This window comes from Melospiza melodia, unplaced genomic scaffold (genome assembly GCF_035770615.1).
Source record: "Melospiza melodia melodia isolate bMelMel2 unplaced genomic scaffold, bMelMel2.pri scaffold_18, whole genome shotgun sequence".
Lineage (NCBI taxonomy): Eukaryota > Metazoa > Chordata > Aves > Passeriformes > Passerellidae > Melospiza > Melospiza melodia.
The window spans coordinates 12,243,117-12,257,463 of record NW_026948525.1 but is presented as its reverse complement, the minus strand read 5'-3'; the positions used below and the strand labels follow the sequence as shown (position 1 = coordinate 12,257,463).

The window sequence follows — 14,347 nt, the reverse complement described above, 5'->3', positions numbered from 1 at the left end:
GTAAAAGAAGCTGCACCCCTGGATGGCTTCAAATGCACCCAAAAATTGCAAATGGAAAAGGAAAAGACCTTGTGGGTTTAGGCAGACAAAGATGAATTTGTTAAGAGTCCATTGGACACAGCACCTTCAGAAGGAACAATTATTGTTGGAATGCTCCCACATGGATCAACAGAAGAAGGTTTTAATCTTAGCTCATATGCACCTGTGCAAGTGAAATAATAATATAATAAATAAGTATATACATATTTATAGGATAATAAGACCTTCATGTTTATATTTATGGATTTATATATATATGTGTCTATATCTACATATCTATATCTATATTTCTATAACAATATGTACATATAAAATAAGAATAATGTGAAATAGTGCTGACAATACTAATTTGGTATCTTTGGCTGCTCAAGGATGTAACACTAAATACCCTACAGAACAGGATTGGCCAGGACCTTAATGTCAGTTGCCAACTTTGTGAGATTGTATACAATGAAAAAGGAGGAAGGGAGGAAATTGGCTATTTTTGCAGCGTTTGCTGATACTGTGATGCAGAGTGCTTTGTCTGTTCCTATGAAAAATACAGTGATTAAGCCTGCAGGGTTTTTCATGTACCAGATTATGCACAAGCTGCAGGATTGGTTGCACGGGTGAAGGGGTTGTTAAAAGAGCAGTTGGAAAAATGAGGAGATGGGAACCTTTGTCCATGGAGAACCCATCTCCCAGATGTGCTCCATGCCCTTCACAATGGCCCACTGGGAAAATGAAACCCCCTGGCTGTGCACGGCTGCCCCCAGTTTGCAAATCCAACCATGGGCAGTGAGACTTGGGCTGCCTGGGAAATTGTTCTGGCTGTGATGGCCCCTGGCAGGGCCAGCCCAGAGGCTGCAGGGCTGGGCCTTCATGCATTGGAATTCATTAGGAGAAATTCAAAGCAAATGAGAGCTATCAGTACTGAAACAGGAGTTCAGATTCCTCCAGGACACTTTGCTTTGGTAACTGCTCCCTTGGAGCTTGGCCTTGCAAAGCGTTCCTGTCATGGCAGGAGGAATTGATGCAGAATATTAAGGAGAAATTACAGTAATTCTGTTAAGCTATAGTGACCAGGATTGGATTATTCAACCCCATGACAGGGTAGCACAATTATTGATCTTGCAATATTAAGAACGATTTTGAAAAAAGGAGATCCACCTCCAGTCACCACCGTTTGTGGAGATAAAGGGTTTGGATGCAGCAGACCTGATAATGGAGCCAGATTGTGGGTCCAGAGGCCAAAAGGCCCTTCTGAGGCAGCTGAAGGAGCAGCTCCTAGGAAAGACAACTCTGAGTCCTGGAACCTGGGCAGGAACAATGGGAATGTGTCCCTGCAGCCAAGGATTCTGTGTGAGAACAAGTAGATCTGCCAGGATACTGTTTTACACATCCTGCCAGACCAGATCTCCTTGTTTGCCCCACGGGCCCCTGTGGAAAATGCTCTGATCCACAGGGCTCCATTTGAAGGCTGCTGTGACACTGAGGGACTTGCACAGGAATTCCATCCAGGAGCCTGGGTGTCCCTCAGGGACTGGGACCCGGCCCCTTCCAGCCAGAGGGGAAAGGGCCCCCCAGGCCTTGTTAGCCACAGACAGCATGGGAAAGCTGAACAGCAAAGGGCCTGGGGCATTATTCTGGAATTAAAAAAGTGCCAGCTCCAGGCACAACAGAATTCTTGTTCCTAACTCCAATGGGATTGAGAAAAAAGAATGAAGAACGGTGTCACTAAAGTACTCCTGATGTCTGTAAGGTGTACCTTGAAAGTCAGCCAGAATCTTTGTCTGTCACAAACACCTCCAGTGTTTCACCAAGGGATTGGTCATCAAAATGTAATGATGAGTTATGATGGATTGCTGAGCTTATCCTTTTGTAATTCTTTGCAACTGTGCATGATAGAAATGACACAATTCCTTCAGTTGGTGTCTGTGTCTTTGGTAGTGACCCTGCCCACTGGGGACACAGGGCCCCCTCTTGCCTAAGTGTTACCTGGCAAGGCAAAAGCCCTCCCTCCAAAATTTCCCCCTTCACACCCTGAGCATGATGTGCTCTGGTCTGGGGTGTGCCCGGGCTCAGTTGGGGTCCCCTGCCCAGCTCCCCCGCAGCCCCAGCCCCTCCCCAGCGTGGCTGGACAAGGGGCAGGACAGGCCTTGGCTGTGCTGCAGCTCAGCAAGAACAAAACCATCTCTGCGTGCCCAGCCCTGTGCTCAGCACCCGGCCCAGCAGTGTCTCAGTGCCAGGGGCTGTGCCCTCAGTCCCTGCCAGGGGTTTCCATGGCAACTGCCAGGACAGGTGACCCAGGTGTCCCCCCAGTGCCGGTTGCCATGGAAACAGTGCCCAGCCCCGCCCCTTTCTGTCTGGCTGACCTGGCCTTTGGCCCTGGCAGTGTCGGTGGCTGCTGGTTCCTGGTGCCAGAGCGGCCAGCGCGGCACAGGGCAGGTGGCCATGGCACAGCCCCCAGCAAGGGATCCCCTCTGGCTCTGGGCACTGACACCAGCCCTGAGCCAGGGGCCAGGGCAGCTTCCCATGGCCACCAACCACCACAACAGCGCCGGGCATTGGTTGCCATGGCACCAAATCAATGACCGGGTCCCTGTGGCCGTTGCCATGGCACCTGGTGGCACCAACGAGTGTCACTGCAATTGTACCTGGAACAGCCCTGGCACCGCTTTGTCCCAGGGTTGCCATGGCAGCCAAGGGCAGCAACAGCTGGTGCTCTGCAATGGCCCTGGGGCAGATGGGAAGGAGCAGCAGAGCAGGGGCTGATCCATCCCCAGTGCACTGCACAGCCCAGTGCAGTGTCCCAGAGCGTCCCCATGGAGCTGCCAACAACATCCCCCCTCTGCAGCCCTGGCCTCTCCCCCAGCTCACACAGGTGCCCCATCCTTGCAGGCACAGACACAGCAGCACTGGCTCAGCAGCCCCTGTTCGCATTGCACAGAGCAGGGGGAGCACCCCCATGCTGTTGGTGTGGGACATGAACCTGAGGGAGCACAAATGCCATCAGCTCTGGGGCCAGCAAGGGCTGGGGGATGGCAGGAAACCACCCAGGTTTGTCTTGGCCTCTGCACTCAGCCATAAAGTTTGTTCCCATCAGCTGGGGGTGCCCTGTGATGGCACTCAGGATGATCTGTTCCATAACCTTGCTGAGCACCCAGGTCAGGCTGACAGGCCTGGAGGTCCCCAGATCCTCCTTCCAGCCCTTCTTGGGGATGGGCTCACACTGGCACCTCCAGTCCTCTGGGATCTCCCTGCTGAGCCAGCACTGATGGTAAATGATGGAGAGCAGCTTGGGGAGCTCATCCACAGCTCCCTCATTGCCCTAGGATGGGTCCTGTCTGATCCCATTCACCTCTGAGCATCTGAGTGGCTCAGCAGGTCACCCACTGCTTCCTCCTGGATTCCAGGGGCTGTTCTGCTCCCTGTGCCCATCTACCAGCTCAGGAGAACACTTGTCCTGAGGATATCCTTTCCTAATATTGAAAATTGAAACAAACTAGGGGTAAAGTAGCTCAGCCTTTTCCTTATCTTTTGTTACTATATTCTTTACTGCAACCAATAAAGAGTAGAGGTTCTCCTACTCCTCCTTTTTGCTGTTATTTTTTTTATGAAAACATTTTTATTCTTTTTGCTGAACCCTCCAGGTTAAGTTTTATTAGAGTTTTCAACTCTCAGCTTTTCTTTCTGTATGACCCAGCAACACCCTTAAAGACTTCCTGAGTTGCTGGTCCTTTTTCCACCCCTGAGTCTCCAGAAAAGCTCCATGGGCAGCCAGGCCAGTCATTTTCCTCACTAGCTCATCTTCTGCCACACTGGGACAGGCTGCTTCTTCCCCCTTATGATTACTTTCTTGAAATGTGTCCATTCTTCCTGGATCCCTTTGTTGTAAAGGGCTGTTTCCCTTAAAGCAATCAGTACCTGATTTGGTATTCCCCAAATCTGCAGCCTAAACAGGCTAAAGTCTGCCCTTCCTATTTCCAGTGCAGAATTTTTGTTGCTGCCCCTCCCTCTTTCACAGAACATTGAACACTTCATTATTTCATGGTCACTGTGCCCCAGGCAGACTCTGAGCCACACATCTGCCACCAGCCCTTCTCTGTTTGTGAACAGCAGCAGACAGAGCTTTCCTTGGCAGTGGGAGTGTTACCAAAAATTTAGTAAAACAGAAAATTCCTTAACCCCAATGTAGCATTAAGAAGCAGCATTCTTTATTCAGCTGGATGCACGGGGGAGAGCTCCTCCCAAAGCTGTGCATGCTGAGTACAGGAAAGTTTCTGTTTATATTCTGTATTTTGCATACATATTCATTGATTGTCCTGGACTAAAAATACATATGATAATCATTTCCCTGAAATCATTAATATATTTCCCCTCCCCCTTACCCAGGCATTCTCCTGTACTGGGGGTCTCCCTGGTGGTCCCTGGTGGTCGTGGATCCCAATGTTCCAGTGGGCCTGGCTGAGCTGGCAGGACACTGAGGCTGCTGAACTTCCAGTTCCCCTTCTCACACAATGGGCATTGTGTGGTTTCCACAGGCCTGGGGTTGTGGAGAACAAGCTCCAGGTGTGAGCTCACCTGGTGAAGACAATTTATCATCTGGTACCATGTGGTCACAGAGTGGGCTATGACATCACAGAGTGGGTTATGTGAGGTCATCGAGCAGCCATGGCATCATAGTCTGCCTCTGTGACATCAGAGATCCAGCTCTGACATCACAGGGCAGAGGTCTGACATCACAGTGCAGACAATGACATCACAGACTCTGGTGTGACATCATAGACCAGCTGTGTGACATTGGAGAATGGGCTGTGACATCACAGAGGAGGCTGTGACCTCGCAGAGGGGCTGTGTGACATCACAGAGGCGCTGTGTGACATCCCAGCAGGGCTCTGTCAGGTCACTGGGTTGGTCATTCTGCCCCAGCTCCCCCTCACAGTTTCTCCCAACAACTCCAACGCTGTCCATGCCCAGCAGGGTCCCTGTCCCCCAGGATCCCCCCAGCCCACCTGGAGCCACAGCCTCCACCAAAGGATGTTCCACACAATCCACCCCAGAGCCTGACAGGGGACAAGGGACCAGGGCTGTGTGACCAGGACATCAAGGACGGGGATTATCCAGGTCACTGGGGCCTGGGTTGGGTTGGCCAGGGCAGGAAAGATGTCTGGCAGCTGGAGCAGGGTCTGGGAAGGGCCTCCAAGGTGGGGCTGGAGCCCTTGGGCTGTGGGCAGAGGCTGAGGGAGTTGGGCTTGTGCAGCCCAGAGCAGGGAAGGCTGAGGGGCTCCTCATCCCAGCCTGGCAGTGCCAGCAAGGAGGGGATGGAGAACACAGAGCCAGGCTCTTCACAGGGGACTGGGGGGAGACAAAATCCAATGGGTGGAAGGGGAAAGAGGGGAGATCAGCCAGGGCATGAGCAGATGAAATGAGTCAGGCTGCTTTCAGCATTTCCTCAACACCAAGAGCAGCCTGACCTCCCTTCTCCATCCACCACTGATAGATTTGCAAATCAGGAATTGTTTGAGCTGTTCTGTCCTCAGTCCAGGACAAGAATCCTGATACAAGAACTTAATTGTGTTTATATCTATCACAGAACCACAATAGTCAAAAATTAATTTTAGTATGCAAATCAGTTGTGAACAGTGGACTCATCAGACATGCTGGGACATTGCACATAGTTCAGGGAAGAGTTTGTAATTGTGTGATTGTTATTTTAATATAGTAATTTTTACTAAGTTATATCCTGTTCAGCTGTGGTCTGTTGGCTAGGTCCAGTGTGGGCTGGAGGGAGCTCAGATTTGCACAAGGCTGCTCTGAGTGCCAGCCTTGGATGGGGAAAATGGTGGGGTGGGGGTAGGGACAGAGTCTGATTGATTGTCAGCCATGAAAGGTCCTGATTTTCATACCCAGTCAAACTGCATGAGGAGGTACTTGGATTCAATGTCAATTGGAGATTGCACATTTCAATGAATTACTAGTAAAAAAAAAATTACAGGACCTAAAAAATATTTTCTTGCTGTTTTTTTAAATTCAGGGTATTCACATTGAATTGGCTTCTGAAATCTGACTAATTAACCACACATTTGATTTGAACAAATTATTAATGAAATCAAATTATTCTGAGAAGCTTAGCTTGTTTAGCTGTTCTGAATGTTAATGAGCCCTGGGACACTGAATTCCTGCACTGAAGAGCTGAAGGCTGAACAAGCCTCTGCAGCAGGAAAATTCAGCAGCAGCCTTCAAGTTGCTGAGGATGTCAGCAGCCCCCACTGAGGCCATCCCTGCCCAGAGACCGTGGGGGAATGGGCAGACAAGGAGAGCGTCCCTGGGGCTGGGGCAGCACAACTCAGAGGCAGCAGCGGCTCCAGCTGGGAAATGGAGTGTGGAATGTGGCTGGGAAAGCACTGCCTGGGTTGGGCCAAGCAGGGCACAAAAGCCTTAAATTCCATCCAGTAGAAAACTCTGTCAAGGAGATATTTAAAAGGAATTACAATTGTTTCTGTATTCTGAATTGGACTTCCTGGAGAAATACCAACAAGAGATCCTCAGGAGCTCAAAAGAACAAAACAGTCTTTACTGGTAACTTTAGAAAATCAGAGAATTTTTGGCAAAATATTTAATATGACATTCAATCAACACAGAACGCTTCTTAAAGCAATGACTTGGCCCTTTCAACTTCACAAACTCTGAGCTATTTGAATTTTACAATTCTCAAATTTGCAAAAGGAACAAAATAGAAGAAAAGGACAGAAAGAGAGAGAGGCAAAAAGGATACAGAGGAGCATACACAGACGTACCAACTCCTGGATTCCAGTAGCGTTCAGATGGAAATTCCAAGAGGAGGTAGGGTCAAGATGTGTGCTTGCCTTGTGGTCAGCCTTCAATACCCCTTGGTTTCCCTGGGCCCTTCCCCCAGGTGGGCCTTGGGCTCATTTGGTCCCTCAGGAGCTGGGCTGGGGGCTGCAGAGGTGGCTGTGGAGCATTGCCTGTGCTGTGCCAGGGACTGGCAGACACTGCTGGGCTGGGATAGAGGCTCTGGGGGGATTGGGGTTCCAGGGCAGGGCAGGGCTGGGGTTCCAGGGCAGGGCAGGGCTGGACCTGCCCCTTCCTCCCCTATTGGAATAAGATCCAATATTACCAGGTAGATTGTGCCTGGGCTCCTCTGACCCCTGCTCCTGGGCCAAAGGCGGCAACTGTGGTGTTTCACCTCAGAGACACTTTTGGCTGGCTGGATGGTGCAGCTGAGCACCGAAACAAGTCCTGGCTTGTAGAAACTCAGTTTGCCTCAGGTGAGAAGGCTTCAGGCTAAGGTGAGGAGGAAAAGGAGACAGATTCTGCCGGAGGGTTAATATCAAGAGTTTATTCCATGGTCACAGACGTCTGAATCTTAGGTAACATCTCCAACAGAATCCTCACCGCATGGCCTGAGTGACTTTTTAGGCTCCGGGGGAAGGGGGAGGGAAGGGACAGGTGAGCCACCAACCAGGGGGGAGGGGCAGGGTCTCAGGCAACGATGACACCCAGACAGACCAATGACCTCTGGGCACAGGGGCATCTTTTGAACCTGAGCAACCACCTTGCTGGAATGTTAAGACTGATTGACAGCCCTGCAGGGGGCGAGGGGGAAGGGGAAGAGAGATATTGCCACACCTGGGAAGGGGCTGGGAAGTTTAAAACAGGAAATTGCAACACACTGCAACACTCCCCACACAGGAAATGTCTTGAGCCAAGAAACTCCTCCACTCTGTCACAATAGGGAATACTGGAGGTGAAATCCCAATTCTGGCCATGGGCACCTAGATAAGAAGGACAGTTCTTTTCCTTAGGAATGAAAGCCCCAGTTCTCAGTAAATTTCTGGTTTGATTGTTTGGATTCTGTTTGGTTTTGTTGTTGCTTTGTTTCATTGTTGTGCCTGAAGTGTCCAGTCACCAGCAGAGTGACTCTTGCCAAGGAACTTTGTGCTGCTGTCCCTTAATATTCAGTCTGGTTTTTGCTGCTCCCTTGCTGGGGATTTTTTCAGCGCTCTCAAGGCCTCGTTGGTAACAGGGTGAAGGAGCCCTGGCCCAGGCTCTGGCCCTGGGGGACACGGGGATGCTGCCGGGGGGTCCCTGTCCCTCTATTCCACCCCAGGGCCCCGGCCCCCCGTCCCAGTGTCAGGCTCTGGGGTCGATCTCGTGGAACATCCTCTGGGGGAGGCTGTGGGGCTGGGGGCGGGGGGACCCGGGGGGACAGGGGACCCTGCTGTGCACGAACAGGGTTGGACTGCTCTGGGGGGAACTGTGAGGGGGGCTGGGGCAGAGTGACCTCCCCAGGGACCTCACACAGCCCCTGTGATGTCACACTGCCCCTGTGATGTCACACTACCCCCGTGATGTCACACTACCCCCGTGATGTCACACTGCCCCTGTGATGTCACACTGCCCCTGTGATGTCACACAGCCCCTGTGATGTCACACTGCCCCTGTGATATCCCAGAGCCAACTCTGAGACTCCACGCTATGATGTGATACAGCTGCTCTGTGATGTCACAGAAGTCTCTGTGATGTCAGAAAGTCACTCTATGATTTCACAATCTCTACTGTGATGTCACAGCCTGCTCTGTGATGTTACACAGCCACCCAGTGTTGTCACAGCCCACTCCCTGATGTCACAGAGCCACCTTCTAAGATGGCAGGATCTGCTCTATGGCCTCACACTCTATTATGTCACAGCCAGCTCTGTGATGTAACAACCCCCCTCAGTGATGTCACAAAACCCTCTCTGTGATGTCATACTGACACTCTGTAAGGTCACAGCACATACTTTGACCTCAATGCCAGCTCTATGATGTCATGCAGCCATGCCATGATCTGACAGCCTGTTCTGTGATGTCACAAAGTCCCCTCTATGACGCTGTAGCTGCTCAGTGACCTCACACAACAAATTCTGTGATGTCACAGCCCAATCTGTGACCTCACACAGCCCACTCTGTGCTGTCACTCAGCCCCTTGCTGACATCGCAGCTGCTCTGTGCCTCTATGACACAGCCACAGAGGTGCTGCTGTGACACAGCCCCCTCTGGGCCATCCCACAGCCCCTGCCAGTGCTGAGCCCCTGTGAGCTCTGTCTGTGCCCTGCTGGTGTCCCTGAGGGGCCCTGGCAGTGCCCCAGCCCTGCTGGGCTGTGCACAGGAGCTGCTCCTGGCCAGAGCTGTCTCTCTGCAGCGCTGCCCTTGCCAGGAGCTGCCTCTGGGCCAGGAGCCCGGCCCAGCTCAGCAGCACAGACACAGCACAGGGACTTTAATGAGCCTCTGGGACTTTGGTGCTCTTTGCATCAGACTCAGTCCCTCAAAGTGTGCTCCAAAAACCTTCTCAGGGACTCAAAAAGAGGGTGAAACACTGAAGTTTCTCATACTTTAAATAGATCCATCTGAGAGACAGGACTGAGAAAATGTCCCCAGGTTCCAGGTAGAGAAGAACACTGGTGGCAGTGATGACAGGTGGGGACAAGCAAGGGAAAGGTGTCTCTGCTGCTGAGCAAACCTTCGCCTCTGCCCCTGCAGGCTGTCAATATCCCCGGCTGCCCCACCTGGCTGGGCCCTTCCTTTGCTGACAGCTCTGCCTCCTGCCTGCCTCTGCCTGCCCACACAAAGCCTGGGGCTGCTCCAGGCTCCTGCTGGGGACATGCTGCACCACAGCCCTGCCCTGACAGGGAAATTCCTTTCTGCTGGTGTTCAGTCTGGACCTCCCAAGCTGCACTTGGTGCTATTAGGTCTTCTTCAGTCTTATTCCTACTATGAAGAAAAGCTCCAGCCTCTCTGAAACCACCCATCCATCCCTCCCAGGCTATTCCCTTTCAATCCTCAGTCTCTACACCACTGACCACAGAGGCCGCAGACTCTCCCTGCTGGTTTTGTGATGAGGCCTCCAAACCCCATTCTGGGAGATTTTTGAGTCCTCTCCAAGGTCTGTGAAAAGGGAAAAATAGCATTTTTAGTTATTTTCTCCTAAATCCTACCGTGACAGAAAATGGGTCAGTATCTTTAAACTGAATGGGGACAAAATAACATTTGTTAGAAGGAGGAAATATTTTACAATTAAGAAAGTGGCAGGAAAATGCAGCTGTTTTTCCAGAGAAGTGGATTCCCCATCCCTGGAATTGTCCAAGAGCAGGAGCTTTGTGCAACCTCTCCCATTGAAACCCGCTCATCCCCAGTGACAGAATTCCTGCATTGTGGGTTCTCTGATGTGCTGGGTGCCCTCACAAGGCTTCTGGCCAGAATGTCTGCTGAGGGCAGCCAGGCTGCTGCTGGGGCAGTGACCTCAAAGCCATCACCATGGTAGCCCTGTCCCCTGGGCCTGGCTCTGCCCTTTCCTCTGCCCCTGCCTTGGCTCTGCTGCCATGAAGAGTTTTGTCATTAATATCTTGTCCCCAAGGTGCTGGGGCCAATGGCTTCCCAGTCAGGCTCCTGGGGCAGAAGTGGCTTTTCAGAGCCCAGCCAGGAATGAGCCCTGAGGCAGCAGCTCTGCAGTGGTGGCCACCAGGCTGGGCTGCCAAGGGAGGCTTCTGGCCATGGCCTGCAAGCAGCTGCTGCTGCCAAGGTGCCTTTGGTGCCTCAGGCTCTCCCTGGCACAGCTCCCAGCACGGCACTCTGCCCTTGTGCCCGAGCCCTTCCCTGTGCTGGGGCTGGCCTGGGGCTTTTCCTGCAGTGGGACCTGCCCTGCTGATGGCACAGGAAAGGCAGTTCCTGCTGGAGCAGGAGGCTCTGCCTGCAATGGGCTCCAACAACTCCAGCAAGGTCCTGTTTGCAAAGCCCCCAGTAAGCAATGAAGGAGGGCAGTCACACTGCTTTGGGGGTGAATAATGCTGAAACCGGCCTGACTCCTCCATCTCAAAGTTCAACATCCTCAGAGGGAGGGGAAGCTGTGGAAGAGCTGGAAAAATCCCCAGAGAAAGGAACAACCAAGTGACACCACTGAGAGCTTCTGCAGAGCTGCTGAGCTGGCCCAGCCTGGGCACATCTGACTGACAGGGCAGCACTTCAGATGAGAAAAGCCCCATCCCAAATTTTAATGGCAGCATCTCCTGACATTTCCCTTCTTGAGGGGTGTGGGGATTCCTCCCAGTGGTGGGGACACCCTGAAGGTCACTGCTGCAGGCTGAGCCAAAGGGAATTGCCCATGGTCATTGGTCTGGGGGAGTGACATAAATCTCTGCTTAATTACAGATTTTCCTTAATACAGTTGCTTTGAAATAATTTCCTAGTGCTCTGTATAATATATTTTACGTCTCTTGCATCCTGGCATGAATATTTCTGATTAAGGAAATTTTGTCTAATCATTACCATAATAGAGAAAATATATTTATATAAATATATCTGCCCATGACAGGAACCCCTGTGAATGTCTGGGACATCCTGGCCCTTTGGCAGCCTGGGGACTCCTGGGATGTCACTGTGGAGCCCCCATGAGTGCCTGTGACAGATCGGTGCCTTTGCAGCCCAAGGTCCCCTGGGATGTCACCATGGAATGGCTGTGACTGCCTCTGACCACAGGGCTCTTTACCATCCCCAGAAAGCCCTGGGAAGTCTCCATGGAGCCCCTGTCTGTGCCTGTGACATTCCAGCTCTGGAATAGCCTGGAGACTCTTGAAAGGTCCCCAAGGAACCCCTCTGAGGACCTGTGACAAATCTGATCCTAAGCAGGAAACGATCCCCAGCCCCCTGTTGCTATGGTCAGTTTCCATGGCAACCATCACCAGACCCCTGTTGCTATGGGATGTTTCCGTGGCAACCATCACCAGACCCCTGTTGCTATGGGATGTTTCCGTGGCAACCATCACCAGACCCCTGTTGCTATGGTCAGTTTCCATGGCAACCATTCCCAGCCCTCTGTTGCTATGGTCAGTTTCCATGGCAACCATCCCCAGCCCCCTGTTGCTATGGTCAGTTTCCATGGCAACCATCACCAGACCCCTGTTGCTATGGGATGTTTCCGTGGCAACCATCACCAGACCCCTGTTGCTATGATCAGTTTCCATGGCAACCATCACCAGCTCCCTGTTGCTATGGTCAGTTTCCATGGGAACCATCCCCAGCCCCCTGTTGCTATGGTCAGTCCCTTGGCAGCTCCATGGAGACCCCATGCCAGGGGTGGTTGCCATGGACACCAGCTCAGGCCTGCAGCCACAGCCCGTTGCCATGGCAACCATTGGCAGCCCCATCCCCAGGCTCATGGGATCCCAGAACCACAGAATTGGCTGAGCTGGGAGGGACCCATCAGGATCCTCCAGTCCAACTGCTGGCCCTGCACAGGACACCCCAACAATGCCAGCCTGGGCCTGGCAGCGCTGTCCAAACGCTGCTGCAGCTCCGAGAGCCCTGGAGCTGGGACCCTTCCCTGGGGAGCCTGGGCAGGGCCCCAGCAGCCTCTGGGCAAAAACCTTTTCCTGACATCCAACCGGAGCCTGCCCCGACTCAGCTGCAGCCGTTCCCTCCACTCCTGTCCCTGGGCACCAGAGGGAAGAGGTTCCCACAGCCCCAGCCAGGGACCCGCTCCAAAGGCTGTTTTCACGGCCACCAGGGCTGGCACCAGCTGGGGTGCTCGGTTTCCAGGCGCCGGGGTTCAGGAATGGGATTCCCCAATTTCCTGCCCCCGCTAAAACCACGCTGCCCTCACTGCCCTCCCGACTCCCATGGAAAGCACAAAAGGCAAAGATCCCAGGCTGGGATAAGAACAATTTATTAGGAACAGGAACAAGTTAAGGGACAAACAGAACTGAAACAATCTTGATAACAGAAGGGATAAATGAAACAGTTTCCTGGGAAAACTAAAACACAACTCACTGGGTCTTCCTGGCCACAATTTCCCCTGTCTGGAAAGGACACCCTTCTTCTCAGGGAGAGAGAGAGAGAGTGTCCCTGTTCTGCACCTGGAAATTCTCTGAGGTGGGAGTGAATGTAATAACACAGCCATGGCAAGACCCTCATGTTTTTCAATGCCACATCATGACACTGGTAGGGGCAGGGAAAGGGACTGGTGTCTTCCCAGTATGGATCATGGGGAACATGGATCACCAGGGTTCTTCCCAATGTGGGTTCTCCAATGGGGGATGAAGCTGGAGTGGTGGATGAAGCTGTTCCTGCATTTGTGGCATTTGCAGGGATCGCTTACTGGTGGCTCCGTTGGTGACTGGTCAAGTGAGAGCTGGTGGTGAAGCTCTTCCCACACTGGGGACACTCGTAGGGCCTCTCCCCTGTGTGGATGCGTCGGTGGATGATGAGGGTGAAGTTGTGCTTGAAGCCCTTTCCGCACTCAGGGCAGTGGAAGGGCCTCACATCTGTGTGAATCCGCTGATGCTGGAGGAGACTGGAGCTGGTCTGAAACCTCTTCCCACATGTGGCGCATTGGTAGGGCCTCTCCCCAGTGTGGATGCGCCGGTGCTTGATGAGGTCCGAGTTGTGCTTGAAGCCCTTCCCACACTCAGGGCAGAGGAAGGGCCTCTCATCTGTGTGAATCCGCTGGTGCTGGAGGAGACCGGAGCTGCTCGGAAACCTCTTCTGACACTGGGGACACTCGTAGGGCTTCTCCCCAGTGTGGATGCGTTGGTGGGTCACAAGGACAGATCTGTAGCTGAAGCCCTTCCCACACTCCCCACACTCGTAGGGCCGTTCCCTGGTGTGGATCCTCTGGTGCCTGATCAGGTGGGAGCTCCACCTAAAGCTCTTCCCACACTCCAAGCACTTGTGGGGCTTCTCCCCATCATGAAGCTGCTCATGGACCACCAGCTCTGAACTCTGGCTGAAGCTCTGCTCACCTTCCTGGCTCAGGGTGGCTCTTTCTTCTTCAGAGCACCCTGGGCTGGGTTTGGAGCCCCTCCTCATGGGGGATGTCTGAGGTTTTTCTTCCCTGTTGGATTCCTGTGCGTTAGAATCACTCAAAACGGCCTCTTTCACGAGGTTCTGCCATGCAGATTTTTCCTCCCTGGTCTCCATCCTCAGTTCCTTCCCTGGGGAAGGAAGGACAAGGACAGGATGGGATTCGCCTCCATGCCAGAGGGAAGGGGAAGGAGATTCCCCCAGTGCATCCCCGGCAAGATGGCTTTGGCAGCAGGGTTGTCCTGCAGCCAGGGGCTGTGCTGGGCTGGGAGATGGAGCAGGAGAGAGGGGGAAATAGGAACTGACTTCCTCCTCACCTATCTGGGTGTCCTTCCTCTTCCTCACAGCCTCCTTCTCCATCCAATCAAGGTTTGGGAATGGGAAATCCTGTTCTGGGAAGAAAACAAAGGGTGCGCACATTGTCTTTTGTACTGGTTTGAAGGCAAACCTGGGGAGGGTCTAAACCAGAA

General features: G+C 52.7%; 1 protein-coding gene across 1 annotated transcript in view; it reads right to left on the bottom strand.

Annotated features, from left to right (window-relative positions):
* LOC134433444 (zinc finger protein 271-like) overlaps positions 1-14,347 on the bottom strand; it is a gene marked incomplete at both ends in the record, with an annotated part of 174,067 nt that overhangs the window by 91,948 nt on the left and 67,772 nt on the right. Inside the window, 2 exons of the mRNA XM_063182293.1 lie at positions 2,735-2,744; positions 13,193-13,816. Of these exons, the coding sequence (XP_063038363.1) occupies positions 2,735-2,744; positions 13,193-13,816 (634 nt within the window). The remainder of the gene's footprint in view (positions 1-2,734; positions 2,745-13,192; positions 13,817-14,347) is intronic.